Source organism: Typopeltis vanoorti, chromosome 19 (genome assembly GCF_054136105.1).
Source record: "Typopeltis vanoorti isolate ZY-2024b chromosome 19, IOZ_Tvanoo_1.0, whole genome shotgun sequence".
Lineage (NCBI taxonomy): Eukaryota > Metazoa > Arthropoda > Arachnida > Uropygi > Thelyphonidae > Typopeltis > Typopeltis vanoorti.
Genome location: NC_143567.1, coordinates 36,860,369 through 36,876,195, shown reverse-complemented (window position 1 = coordinate 36,876,195; position 15,827 = coordinate 36,860,369). Strand labels below are relative to the sequence as shown.

At 35.5% G+C, this 15,827-nt stretch overlaps 1 protein-coding gene across 1 annotated transcript in view; it reads left to right on the top strand.

Moving 5' to 3' along the window:
- Positions 1–15,827, top strand: part of Kap-alpha1 (karyopherin alpha1) — a 252,644-nt gene that overhangs the window by 119,671 nt on the left and 117,146 nt on the right. The window contains exon 8 of the mRNA XM_090409589.1: positions 8,954–9,053. Within this exon, the coding sequence (XP_090265715.1) occupies positions 8,954–9,053 (100 nt within the window). The remainder of the gene's footprint in view (positions 1–8,953; positions 9,054–15,827) is intronic.

Sequence of the window (15,827 nt, the reverse complement as noted above, 5' to 3'; positions counted from 1 at the left end):
TAAATTGTTTTGTTTACCAAATAATTTTCCTGATTCCTGCATACCAATGCACTGTTCATAAAAATCGAACCTATATGATCTAAGGGGATAGTTTACCATGACTGTAGAATTTAGTTTTATGTTGCTTGATAGAGTATTGAGAGTTAGAAGTATTTCTGTGCTAAGCAAAGTGTTTTTTCTTTAGGAAGAATATTTAAATGTTATCTGAGACTCCTGACGGCGCAGTCGAGATAATAATATAAATTTTCAGGAGTTAATTTTGAAGAAATACGCTTGCTGTTATAATGAAGGAATTTGGCTCTAACCCGAGGCAAGTTCCCAAGTTATAAAATTACGAGCACGTGAATAGTATAGATACAACCTTGAGAAAGGGGGAGGATCAAAAGGTTAAGAATAAGGATTAAATATAAGTAACTAGATCAAGCAAAAGATTATAAACACGCTGTTACGACTAAGAATTAAGTTAAGAGAAATTAAATAAAGTAAAATATTAAGATAGAATTTTGAAGTTAAGTTTTGAACAAAGAATAAAACAATTGTAATAAAATTATTTTAACAATGGCGCAGCCGATAGAATAATATAAGATTTAATATAAACGACATAAAATTTACACTTGCATATTTCTGTACATTTCCTGTATCAATCTAACATATTTTTCTGGTAATTTCTTTTCTCTTAAATCCCCTCCATATCTGTTTTCTAAGTACTGTATCATATGCCTTCTTCTGCCTCAGAATAAATACTGCATCCATAGTATTTTATGCCTCTTTGAGGCATAAAAGCAAACTGTTCTTTCGCAGGTCCTAGGAAAATTCTCTGCAAACATTTACGCCATAAGACATTTGTATTAATTTTTGTAAATAATTAATGGATGATAAAGGGTATTATAAAATCATTAAAAAGGCAAATCTTTATTAAGGTGAATGTCAGCGATACATAACATAATGAAATCATTTAAAAATTGTGCAAATTAAAAGAGATGCTACATAAATAATTAACTTTTTGCTACGGATTGTCAATTCAACAAATCCATCAGTAACATCGCTCATTGAAAGAAATGCTAATGCTGTGAAGCATTTAATTTTCGTGTTGAATTCAGCATCTGTTTGATCTTAACTTCAAACCAATGGCAACAATTTTGCGATAAAGATTTTGTGCCATATGAAATAAACAACCTGTTATAGTTGTTGATGTAAGTATGTTAGAAGAAGCATTGATAGTTGCTTTCTTGAAGTCAGCCATTAATGTTTTGGGATCTAATGATGAACGTAAGCCCTTTAATGCACTGAATAATCTGCTGTAAGTTAATTCTGATTTGCCAGGAAGCAAAGCAAAAGGCCACCATGGAATCCTTATAGGTATCATGCCAGTTCTGAGCCTGGATAAAGGAGGAGGGTCAGTCAGATGAGTGTTGATGCTCTGACTGTAAAGAAAAAACATGATTGTTATCTGATGCCGATACGATCAATAGCTACAACATGCCAGCTTGGACGTTGCCCAGATCAACAAGGTCCGTGATACCAATTGAGCGATCAGGGTTGGATTGAAAAGTGGGATACTGAAAGGAAACTGAAACTAACAGAACTATCATCAGTAGAAACATGGAATGTACAAACACTTTGGATGTCAGGAAAACTAGAATTGCTTTGCAAGGAAATGAAGAGATATCAGTGTGATATACTAGGACTGGTGGAAATTCGATGGACATCATCAGGAGAGATAAATAAATGCGAAGTCATATGGTCAGGACATGACACCAAGCGAGTTGGCTTCTTTCTTAACAAAAGAGCTAGAGAGGCACTGCTAGGCTACAAACCAGTCAATGAACGAATCATGGCAGCAAGATTTCAAGCAAAACCATTTAATATATCAGTAGTCCAGATGTATGCACCCACATCTGACAGCACAGTTGAGGATATTGACTTATTTTACAAAGATCTGCCAGAGACGATAGAAACAATACCAAAGCAAGATGCACTAATTATTGAAGGTGATTGGAATGCCAAAGCTGAATAGATAATGATGGTTGGAAAAATATGGTTTCAGAGAAAGAAATGAATGAGGTGAAAATATGTTAGAATTTGCTGTGGACCACAAGATGATGATCTGTAACACAAGATTCCAGCAAAAGGACTGTAGAAAATGGATGGCGATCAAATGATGGAAAAACCAAGATCATGAGTGATATGATTAAAAGAAGATGGATAACATCAGTATAGCACTGTCAAACTTTTCAAGAAGCGGATATAGACTCGGATCATAGTTTAGTGATTGCAAACATCAAGTTGAAATTAAAAAGAAAATATAAACCTCATTATCAGAAACGAAGAGATACAGCAAGAATAAGTGAAGCAGAAATAGGCAGAAGGTACAGAACAGTGTTAGAGGAGAAACTTAAAACTGTGGACAAAGAAAAAAATTCGAATCTAAGATGCAATTGAAGAAACAGTACCTGAAGAAAAGATCAAGAAGAAATGGATTAGACAAGAAACACTGAAGTTAGTGCAGGAGAAAAGAATGTTGAAGATAAAAAGGGATACAGAGGAGCAATATAGAAGAAAGTGTAATGAAGTGAAAAAAAGCATTCAGAATGGATAAGATGAAATGTTTAGAAGTTCAATGCAACAATATAGGACAGTACTATGGAGAGCATAAAACTAGTATTGATGAATAAAGATAAAATTGTACATCAGTGGACAAGATGCTGTAGTGAGTTATGTGAAAAAAACTAGATTTAGATAGTGTTGAGAAACTGACTGAAGAATTGAAGCAGATATCACCACCAGGTAATGAGTATGATATGGAATCACTCGATTGGTATTGCAAACCTTGTTGATCCGGGCGACATATTTCATTGCTTTACTCTGATATTTAGCCAACCTTTAAACCTTCTTCTGTCCTTCAGTCGTTTCTAATTCATCATACAAATTTTTATATGCTTTTGCTTGTGTCACTGCTTTTCTTCCTTCTTTCTTCTTTTCTCTCTAGAGTTCACGATCTTCATCCCTCTGGGAGGCATCACAAACTTTCTTTGCTGCTTTCTTCCTTTGTATTGTTGCTTGTACATTTTCTTCCCAGCTTTCCTTGTTTTCTCTTATCTTGCCTGATGTTTCTCCAAGTATTTCCTTGCTATATTTCCTTATTGGGTCTTCACTGTGTCACCATTGCTGGACATTATGAAATCTCTTTTTATCTCCTTAAGTACTATCTCTTTAAATCTGTGCTTCACTACTTCCTCCTTTAGTTTAAACCACTTTATCCTGTGCACTCCTTTTGTTCTTGTTATTTTCATTCTTTTGACCTGCAAGTCCATGTAAAGTAGTTCTTCACTTCCTTGAAATGTTTCTTCTGTATATCGGATAGTCAATTTGAGATGTTATGCCTCCAGTCTTGTATGTGACCAGATGTTCTGCCCTCTTGCTGAAGAAAGTATTCACTAGAGCCAATTCAAATGCAACTGTAAAATCTGTTATCTTAATGCATAAGACAGCTATTAACCCTGTACAAATCACAAATTCACCCATCCATCAAGTACTACTCAAACCTCTGAGCAGCTGCCTCTAAGGGCTCCCTAAAAATACTCTGCAATACAGAAGAGAGCACTCAGGCTAATTAATGACTCATTGCTTACCAACTCACTCCAAGCACTCTCGCTCAGGCTTCTAGTATATGCTGTATGCATCTTCTATAAATATTTCCATGGTAAATGCTGATCAGAATTGTCATCACTAATTCTTCTCCTCTGTACCAAATCCATCAAAACACATGCAGCTATGACCCAACATCCCTTCACAGTCAAAATCCATACTCATAGAACAAATTTCTCTTTTCATGCACGGTACTAATGTACTATAGGTTGACCAACTAACTTCTCATTTATGGGCCCACCATAAAAAAAAAAAAATTTAAAAAAGAAAAAAACTGTGTTCATATAAAATATTGGAGAAACTACTTTTCAACTAATGTAAATATATGTAGTACATTTATATAGCTTCAGTTTAAATAATGAAATGATACTACAAGTGTCAGTAATGGAGAAATTACTACAAATTGTGGTAGTCTGAAAGTTGTAGTAGAGTAGCACTCATTATAACTAAAGCCTTGGCAAGATTTAGTAAAAAGATATATATAAAATTCAGTTACCATTTATTATGAATGTTAAGTAATATTATTTCCTGTGGTGAATATGAATGTGTGTCATCACATGGGATCAGAGCTAAGGGAGGGAGACTTCACACAGTATTTTAAGTAATGTGGAGAGCTTGCCTTCTCATGATGAGGCTTGTTAGTAGGTACCTACCGGATACTGAACAAACAAAGAATGGGCTAGCAATTTGTGATTGCACCAACTAAACTGTATTCTTATTTGTTTAAACCAAAACAACAAAACATAGTACAACATTACAGAATTTCAGGCTGGTTGGGACATCATCTGGTTAAACAAAGTCTCACTTTTCATTAGAGAATTAGAGAACACATTAAAAAGTCAGGAACTGGAATAAAGTCCATCTCAGCAGAAAAGTGGAACTGGCAGAAGAATTAATGAAATACCAGGTTAACTTAATTGTGGATACTGAAACAAAGAAGACAAAAAAAAAAAAAAAAGATTCTTTTAATAAAATAACAAATACAAGATGTGACATTCAGAAAAGCAAGGCTTAGCAGTAGTATTCGATGCTAAACCCGAGGATATCTTACTGAATGGCAGGCAGTATCAAGTAGAGTGATGTGGGCAAACATCAAAATAAACAGTTAGACATTGAGACTTATTTGTACTTGTGGTTCCACAGATAATTCTACTGAGGAAGAAGCTAAGGAATTTTTTGAATCATTAGAAAAGGCCACTGACATAAAGATAAAGTTGGTTCTTGTTGGTGATATAAAGAGCAAAGTAGGAAATGATTAGACAGATAGAAATGTGTTAAAAAATTTGAGAGCAAAGAGGTAATAATAATTGTAAGTACCCTCTCAAGTTTTGTTCAGGACATGGACAAGTCATTACAAATACCATGTTCCAACATAAAGATGTGCACAAATTCACATAGAGAGAGGAAACAAGAGATTAGAAAATTCTGCTTGACTGTTATTGTTGGTAGTGATATCTCATGCCAATCAGGACAGTAGAGTATACAAGAGATTTGAAATAGAAGGATCACCATTTAATTTTGAGCAGGATAATATTGAATATTATATTGAAATGAAGTGTGTAAGAAAGTTATAAGAAAGAATCGTATGAATAGCTTTCTGAGCTGAATTGTAGACTTGTAATTCACACAGAAGTCTGAAAAAAATCGCTTGAGAAATTATCATTTTACTGGACTGAATCAAAGAAAGGCTGAAATAACTCGTTTTATTTACTTTATTTATACACAAGTTCCATTCTGTTTTTCTGTAGGAATTGTGTCAGCACATCATCATAAAATGAAGGTTTTTCCTTCAGTTCTATTATCAATGTCTTTTCAATAGCGATTAAGCTTAGGCTGCACAGCCTTTCATGTATGTATTCTCTTCATAGCTGAAAAAGAATGCTCAACTGTAGTAGTAGAGCTTGGAATCGACATGACAAGTTCTGCTAATTTATAAATTTTCTTAAATCAACTTTGCATTCTCTTGCATGAATTTTAATAGGTGATGCACTTGTTTCCTGGCAAATTCTTCAAAAGAAAATAGTGCTTTCGGTTCATTTTTCAAGCGAATGTAGTCAAAAACTGGGTCATAGAAATCCTTTAAGTTTTCTAAAATACCATCAGGAAACATCCTTTGCATACTGACCATATCTTTCACTACAAAGGAGTTAAAAAAAAATTCAAGTTTCAAAAGTGAAGAGTATCTTTCTTCCATCTCTAGGAACATGCATTCCACTATTCCCTGGTATAATCGAAGGACATGCTCTTCTCCATCTCTTCCTGTCCTTTTCATCTCTTGGGTCTCAACTCATCAACTTTATGCTTATCCTTTGATACAGAAACCCAAATATCATAAAATCCATGTTCTCTGTCATTCCTAAGCTGCTTCATAGTGTCATGCACTTTTTTACAACAGTACAATATATCATAGGATGAAGTTTGCAGTGTATTATTCAAGTCATCAGTATAGCCAGAAAAAATTTCTAGCAACAGAATTGTTTGAAAATCTTGCAAGAAATGCAAAAAACCATGAGTTTTGATTACAGCTTCCACGTCCCATTCCCCAGAATTCTCCTGTGTGTTCAAAAAATTCAGTAAGTTGACTTCTCTGATGTTTTACTGTGCTTGCTAAATGGGAAGTAAAGTTCCATCTGATTGGTGCACTGGAGGGTAATTTTTTATCAACAAAATTTGAATAATCGCAAAGCTATTATTCAAAATTAAGTGGATATTGAATACCACATTATTTCTTAGCCGAATAAGAAACTCAAAAATAGGAAATCTAATCTAAGAGTTTCATGCTGGATATAGAAAACTATAAAGTTCAGCGAGTCCAAGCGTAAGCCAACACATGGTGTTGGCTTACATGCATTGTAAGTGCAATGCTAAGAAATAATGTGGTATTCAATATCCACTTAATTTTGAATAATTTTACTTCGCTAAAGTGAAGCCTTTTGGCTCTATTTTCAGTAATCTTGCAAAGCATTTATTATTTTTGATGATTTAGAAAAATATGCCACCAATGCACTGATAGTTTGGAAAAACAATCTGCATTCCTTGATATTCTAGAGACTTTAATTCAGAACTAAATTCAAAACGTGAGCATAGCAATGTGTAAATATTGCTAAAGGATATGCCTTGATAACGTTCCTCTGTAAGCCATTAATATGGCCACTCATTACACAGCCACCATCATAAGTTTGGCCAACCAACTTGTCCTTGATATTAAATTCCTCAACTCTGTTTACAATATGTTTAAATAGACCACTATGTTCTGTCATCACTTACATCTGTAAATCTGATGAACCTTTAATGTATTTGCCTATTATGGACAAACTGGAAAACAGTTGACAGCTGCGATTTTGTAATGACATCAGATGTTTCGTCCAGAATAATGCCACAAATGTTGCGGCAGCAATTTCGTTTTTTATAGCTTCTTTAGCCACATCAGATATAGCGCTAATAATATTATTTTGCATTGTGGAAGAAGTTCCTTGAAATATAGTCAAATCCTTAACATGACTGTCTAAAAGAGGATCATATTCATGGAGCACATTTAAAAATTCTATATAATTTCCTTGGTTAGTTGAATATTCAGACTCATCACGACCTCTCAAATGAAGCCCTTGCTTAGCCAAAAAGCATACAGTAACAATTAATCTTTTTAAAATGTCTCTATTTTTTTCTTTTACATGTTCATTATGACGGGTAAATTCAATTTTTCTTTGTTTATCAATGAGAGTATCAATTCTTTGTTTTCCAAACATCTTGAGATTTAAAAATAATTGAACATGTGATTGGAAGTACTTATGTTTTTGCACTGCTGCTGTTAAATGATTAAGGTCAGAATATCCATGCTTATTTCAAATGCCTTTCTCTCTGGAGAATAATAAACAAGGCCAACAAAAGAGTTTTGACCTCACTTCACATTCAGTTAACCATTCTACTCTACTTTTGCATCTCTGTGCTTGCTCTCAGTAAATTTGGTAGAGGAGGACGAGGCTTACCTGATTCGACTATGGTCATACAATCCGCAAAAGTTCTTGCAGAAAATGGGATGTTCAGTAGATTGTCAACACTGTTTTCCTTGTAAATGTGGGCAAAAAAAAGTTATAAATTTATGGAAAATTATATATTAAAAACTTGTCTATAATATATATAAAAACTTGCCTATCACGTCCGTTCACACTTCAAGTATGCAAAACAGATGAAATTCGGAAAACAAAAACAGCAACTGATGACAAATGACAACATTCAATTGGATTGGTTGACACAACAACCAATCACAGCCTCTTGGTGCTATCGTCTCAGAGATCAGCCAGCCTCACCTTCTCAATGATTTAAAACTACTAGAATGCTAAGAATTTGACCCACTGCACCCTCTTTACATCTTTTCAAAGGGCTCAAAGCGTATGTATTTTGAAAGCACACCTGGGCACAAATTAACACAAATGAGTTCAATGTTTACGCATCAAAAAGTGCCCTCTTCATGAAGCACCAATGCTTCCTTGCCCTCATGAAGAGGGCAATTGAAGTATTAGTATATTGTGTTTAATTTTAGGGATCACGCAAAGCCAGGAAACAATTAGGGAAGTCTTTAACAGAAATAAATGCAAAAATATAATATCAGTAATACTGATATTTTGTGGATGAGCACTGCATGCCAGGAATATTCATCCCTGATATGTATATAAAATAAAATTTAAAAAAAGAAAATTCTTTTGTCTATTCATAGCACTAATGCACTGCATGTTTACAGTAACCTTTTGTTGGTTGGAATGACATAAAAATAGTAGTTTGATTTGTTGGAACTACAGCCAAAACAAATAAGGCTATGCAGTGTGTGGCATGTGTGTATTCTCTGTCCTATTTTGCAAAATGAAAAACCTGAGTCTCCACAAGGAAAAAGCCCTTCCCTCTCCATATGCAAACAGCTGATTCAACTTGCCTTCAGTTGTAAAGCCTGTATAAAGATCCCAGATGGGATTCAAACTCAGGCCTTCCCAGTCATTGAACAAATGTTACTATACTTTCATGACTGCACTGTACAGCACTCTCAATAGTTTAGTATGGTGCATTCCTATTCTCTCTCTGAAGATTGAAAGCAATTATACACATTATGTTGTGGATAGTTTGAAATTTAAAAGTAAAAATTTTTAACAGATGTGTGTAAGATGGTGTGTGTATGTCTGAATGGCAATGTTTTAGCAAAGTTTTTACAATTATACTTCATGGTGTAAAACTATTTAAATCATTTGCCATGAACCTTTGCGTATTCTTTCATTCTTTAATATTTAACTTCTAAATGTTGCAATTTGTTGAACAGATTATTAAGCAAATCTACAAGAATATCCATGACTAGGAATGCAGTATGGGCTCTTTCAAATTTATGTAGGGGGAAAAATCCACCTCCAAAATTTGAAGAGGTAAGAAAATCTGGAAACATATTTAGTATCAGTATTACTTTATTTTTTTAATGGAAAGTTAACTGAAATTTTATTTATTATAATACCAAAAATATTTAAAAAAATTTACTGGATGTTTTTTCCTTTGGTTATAAAGTATATTATACTTTACAAAAAATTATGTTCTTGTTTTAATCCTTACCCAGTAAACAAACAAAAAGTTTGCAAATGTATCATCTTCATATGTCTATGTGTATATAGGTGCTGTTTACTTCACATCAATTGCCTTGATATACCATAATGCAAAGCATCCTTCCTTTTGGATATATATATTGCTGTACATCATAGAAAGAGTCATTACTCAGCTTGGTTTCAACCTTTATTAAGGTCCACCCAGGTTTATAATTTTCACACTTAATGAGTATTCTAGGTATGTATATTAGTGATTGGTATTCCCTTTGGCCTCAGGACATCTGACATTATCATAGTCATCATCTTGAACAAGCATCCTTTTGAAATGCTATTGGCACTTCAGAAAATGCAGGAGCCTATACTGTAGACAAATTGAAGCAAGATAATGTATTTCTGATCATTATCCATCCAGTTTTGTCTTGATGAATTGAAGATTTGATTTTCTGGCTTTGATCAACCTCATGTAACACGGTTTCTAATTCTGATATGTTTTGAAAGATTAGGACAGTAACACAGAGCTGTAAGTTGAATGTTTCTTCATCTCTAACTGTTTATGCCTTCTTTCAGGTTAATATTTCAGAGTGTAGGATTCAGTGGTTTTGAAAAGGTTAGGAGAAATTGCATTTCTTTGATGGTGTCTTCTGTTTTGTAGAAAGTTTTTGTTAGGTAATAAAGTATATTATACTTGGTAAGAAATTGTTCTTGTATTAATCATCTGCCCCAAGCTTATGCATAAAGTTTGCATATGAAGTGTCTTCTTGACTAGTCTCCTTGTAAATATAGCTATTAATTGTTGAAATTTAATTTAATAGGCTGTTGACTGCACATCCGTTACTTTAGTATCCTTGTTATATTTGAAGCTTGATTTCTCTAATCATGTTATTCCCTACCTATATCCAACTTATATATTAAAATCAGTCATGGAGTAAGATAATAATGCATTATATATAATTTGTATATGGGGTGCTTAAGGGTCAAAGCTGTATAACTGAGAGGAGACCTCATACAGCCTTTAAAGGAATACAGAGAACTTACCAGAACTTATCAGGTCCAATCTTCACCTTCTCATGATGTACCCTATTAGGTATCTACCTGGATACTGAATGAACAACGAGGATGGGCTGGCAATTTGGGATTTTGCTGACCAAATTGTCTTATTGGCTTAAACCACAATGTAAAATGAGGGTACAATGTGACAGAATTTCATGCTAGCTGGGACATCACCTGATTGATCAAGGCTCCTGTTGTTCTCACCAGGGAACTGGGGTGAACAGCAAAAAGTCAGCTACTGGAACAAATAATTAAACACATCCCAACTCAATATCACCAGAGTTCAAGATTGGTACTATCAATATAAGAAACCTCAGTGTCAAAGAAATGAACTAGCTGAGGAATTGGATAAGTACCAGATCGACATAACAGGGGTGACTGAAACAAAAAAGACAAAAACTGGTGAAATCTTTATAAGCAATAAATACAAAATGTGATATTCAGGTATTAACAATCAAGAAAAAGAGAGAGTAGTATTCAACACTTAATACTAAATACTAAGAATAGTGATGTGGGCAAATATCATAATGGGGAACTGGACAATGAGACTTACTTGTGCCTATGGTCCTAAAGAAGGAATAGAAGTGGAGGAATTTTTTGAGACCTTAGAGAAAGCAACTAACAATGAAAAAGGAAAACTTGGTCTTTGTTGGGGATCTAAATAGCATAGTAGGAAATGATTGTCAGGCATACAGAAATATTTTGGAGAAAAGAGCCAAGTTAATAATAATGGCAAATACCTGTTGGATTTCTGCTCAGGATATGGACTGGTTATTACTAACAGTGTTCCACCATAAAAATATGCACAAATTCACATGGAGAGAAGAGGCAAGGAATAGGAAAAGTCTCATTGACTGTTATTGTTGATAGTAATGTTTTCTCCCTGGTGCAGGACATTAGAGTCTTCAGAGGATTTGAAAATTTAATTTCATATTGAAAAGAAGAACATTTAAGAAAGTTTTAAAGTGAATAAAAGTTGAGCAGCTCTCAGATATGAAGTAGACTAAAATACACAAACATTGTTCAAGAAAAAAAGAAAGAGTTTGAGAACAGGAACCAGACCTTGGAGATTCACTTGCAATCTCTGAAGAAAACATTGATTGACTCAGCAAGAGAGGCATGTGTTAAGGTTGTCTGCAAGGATAGAAAAAATCAGAACTCCGTGGTGGACACAGGAAGAGGCAGTGAAGGAAAAGAAGAAAGCATATCAAAAGTTCTGGCAAATAAGTCAGCTTGTACTCTTAGAGAATACAGAGACAAATGTAAGAAAGCTAAACACTGTGTGAAACTACTAAACCAAAATCATTGAAAGACTTTGGTAAGAACATAGAAAATAAATATCAAGAAGGTGGCCAAATATTCTGGAGGCTGTTGAAAAAGCTCAGAAATGGAGGAAAGACTGCTGTAAAAGGAATGGAGATGATAAAGTGACATGAAACCTGGTGAAAAAGATATCCTTGATGTATGGAGTAATTAATTCAGAAAATTGATAAACGAAACAATCGGTGAACAGCACAGTACTTAAAAAAAACACTTCACTGGCATGTAATTAGTAATACATATCCATACTTGAAGTAGGGAAAATCAGCTGGAGTAGATGATATTTGACCAGAAATGCTCAAGAATGGAAGTATAAAAATGGCTGCACTGCATAGTTCAGAAGGAGTGGACAGAGGGAAGAATTCCCGATGATTTCAGTAGAGCTCTCATAGTACCCATATACAAAAAGGGAAATAAAACTGAATGTGAAAATTATGGAAGTATTTCTCTACTGAGTTTTCCTGGTAAGATTTATGTAAGCATGCATTTTTGGAAATTATGGAGACAACTACTATGTTTGAATAAAAACTTTAGTTTAATATTACTGAATGCATACAATTTACCATCGAAATCAAAAACCAAAATTTGCTCCCGTTCCTAGACACACTAGTTACACGTCTTCCTTCAGGCAGTCTATCCTTCACGGTCTACCGAAAACCGACACACACGGGCCAATACATACATGCGAATTCATACCACCACCCAGCACAAAAATATGGAGTCATAAACACCCTTAAAAACAGAGCTACAACGATTTGCTCTAACCAGCAAGCCCTGAAATAAGAACTAAAAATCATTAGTGACACATTCATAAACAATGGCTATAACAAAAATACTGTCAATAAAATACTCTATAAAACCACAACAAAAACGAATCTAGATTACAGTAAAACCATAGCCATCCCATACATTAAAGGGTTATCAGAAAAAATCAACAGAATCCTACAACATTATAACCTCAATGCCACCTTTAAACCACCCACTAAACTTAAAACCATATTCAGCTCCTCTAAGGATCCTCTCCTCCCATTAGCACATCCTGGAGTCTATTGCATCTGCTGCACCTGTAACTTACCGTACATTGGTGAAACAGGACGGACAATCCCTATACGCAAGAAAGAACACATTAGACACATTAAATATAACCATTATGGTGAAGCAGGCCTCTCAGACCATGCACTTAACACCTTACACCAAATCAACTGGAAAAGCACCTGCTCCTTACACCGCACAAAAACATGGTACGAAAGAAAATTTAAAGAATCCTGCGAAATCCTGATAAACCACCCAAATATCAACAATAAAGATGGTATGAAAATTCCAAGGATCTGGATGGCACACATTCAGCCAACCTAATATGAAAGATTCAACATACGTCAGGACTCTAGCCAATCCGCTAGTATTAGAAACCATTCCACTCCAACTGGCTGGAATGATGTTAATATATGTATATAGTAAACAACACAAATAATAGGACTCTAGCGTTGATGTATAATTTTTTTTTTTTTTTTTCACCAGAGGTCAGGCCAACAATTGTGGTAGCGGTTAATCAGTGTCTTTAACGAACCAGTATGATTGTAGTGTAGCTTGTTTCGTGTGTATATTTGTATACGCTCCAGAAGATGACCTTGATATAAAGGTCAAAACTTCGAATTGTAAAATTTTAGTAAAAAAAAAATTTTTTTAGTAATATTAAACTAAAGTTTTTATTCAAACACGGTAGTTGTCTCCATAATTTCCAAAAATGCATTCGGATCACCCTGCAAGCCTAAAAGAAAGGATTTATGCAAGCATACTTGAATAGCAGTTGAGAAGGGAAGCTTTGTGAAGAACAGGCTGGATTCAGGCCAAATAATGGCTGTCAGAATCAGATTTTCACTTTACAACAAATAATTGAGAAATTGTGGGAATATAAGTGGAGGTGAACAGTCTATTACAGAACCTTAATGTGAATACATCTGTGGGATTGGATGGTATACCGGCACGGGTCTTGCATGAAGCGGCTAAGGAATTATCAGTGCCCTTGACCATGTTGTTTAATCTGAGTCTTGGGTCTGGCTTAGTCCCGAAGGCGTGGAAAGAGGGGAAAATAGTTTCACTGCATAAAGGAGGATCCAAGACTATGGTTGCAAATTACCGACCGATCGGCATATCAGGAGTTGTTGTCAAGGTCTTGGAGAAAGTAGTTAAGGGAAAAATACAGGAATGGATTGATGAAAATGAGATACTGTACAGAGGACAGCATGGCTTTGTGAAGGGTAGATCATGCCTCAGTAACTTGCTCAAGTTTTATAACAAGGTGACGGCTGAACTGGATAAGGGAAATGGGTTTACAGTGATACTGCTGGACCTGGCAAAGGCGTTTGACAGGATACCACATGGAATTCTAATCCGTAAACTACAACATATGGGAATGGATATAGGGATGGTGAGATGGATAGCTGGGTGGTTGATGGAGAGATATCAAAGAGTAGTTTATTCAGGAGTAGAGTCCAAAAGACGGCCTGTGACTAGTGGTGTGCCGCAGGGTTCTGTTCTTGGACCACTGCTGTTTAATCTGTTCATTAACGATATAGGGAAGGGTCTAAGTGGGACAGTTCATTTGTTCGCTGATGATTCAAAGTTGGGTAGGGCAATAGTGAATGCAGAAGATGTCAAAGTCTTGCAAGATGACTTAGATCGATTGGAGTTCTGGACTAAGGAGAATGGATGTCAATTTAATGTGACAAAATGTAAGGTTATGTATTTTGGAGTGAAAAGATTAACAGTAGTATACCACATTGGTGGAACTGTACTCCAAGAGATTGATGAGGCCAGGGACTTGGGAGTGTTGGTGGATAGGGAGATGAAGTTTAGGGGGCACATTGCGAAAGTAGCTAAATCAGCTCATCAACTCGCTTGGTTGTTGAAAAATACCTTGACGAGCAGAGACAAGCAAGTTATTGTACCTCTGTACCGAGCCCTGATAAAACCTCATCTCGACTACTGTGCCCAGATTTGGTCACCTCGGTTCCTTCTTGATGGGGAGGAGGTGGAGAGGATCCAGAGGCGAGTGACTAAGATGATAGCAGGTCTATGGAATGAACCATATGAGAACAGGTTGAAGATTTGTGGGTTGCAGAAACTAGTTGATAAGCGGAAAAGGGGAGATATGATTGAGACATTCAAATTGCTAAAAGGATTCTATAGGATTAATTTAGAGGATATTTTTGAGGTCAGGACTGGTGGTGGGAGAACTAGGGGACACCCATGGAAGCTGGGCAAGAGCGTGGTTAGCAAAGGTGTTAGAGCTGGGGTCTTTACTTTTAGAGTGGTAAATGAGTGGAATAAGCTGCCAGAGTCTGTTGTGGGTGCTATGACAGTGAGCGAGTTCAAGGCAAGGTATGATAGATACTGTGAGAATGTTGAACAGTTGTGTGAACATGATGTTTAGGGCCTCCCTCGATGAGTCTAAGTACTCCCTGGAGTAGCCCGTAGTAATAATAATAAGAAAGATCTGTATTTAAGTTTTGTATACCTGCAAAATTCATATGACAGTTGTTCTTCACCTTTTAGTAATCGCAACCCCCCTAAGTATCCTAAAATATTTTTGCAGTCCCCATAGTTTGTAGTAACATATGGGGACTGCAAAATGGGGACTAAGATGATAGCAGGTCTATGGAATGAACCATATGAGAACAGGTTGAAGATTTGTGGGTTGCAGAAACTAGTTGATAGGCGGAAAAGGGGAGATATGATTGAGACATTCAAATTGCTAAAAGGATTCTATAGGATTAATTCAGAGGATATTTTTGAGGTCAGGACTGGTGGTGGGAGAACTAGGGGACACCCATGGAAGCTGGGCAAGAGCGTGGTTAGCAGGGGTGTTAGAGCTGGGTTCTTTACTTTTAGAGTGGTAAATGAGTGGAATAAGCTGCCAGAGTCTGTTGTGGGTGCTATGACAGTGAGCGAGTTCAAGGCAAGGTATGATAGATACTGTGAGAATGTTGAACAGTTGTGTGAACATGATGTTTAGGGCCTCCCTCGATGAGTCTAAGGACTCCCTGGAGTAGCCCGTAGTAATAATAATAATAAGAAAGATCTGTATTTAAGTTTTGTATACCTGCAAAATTCATATGACAGTTGTTCTTCACCTTTTAGTAATCGCAACCCCCTAAGTATCCTAAAATATTTTTGCAGTCCCCATAGTTTGTAGTAACATAATAATAATAATAACTAAACTTTTTTTTTTAA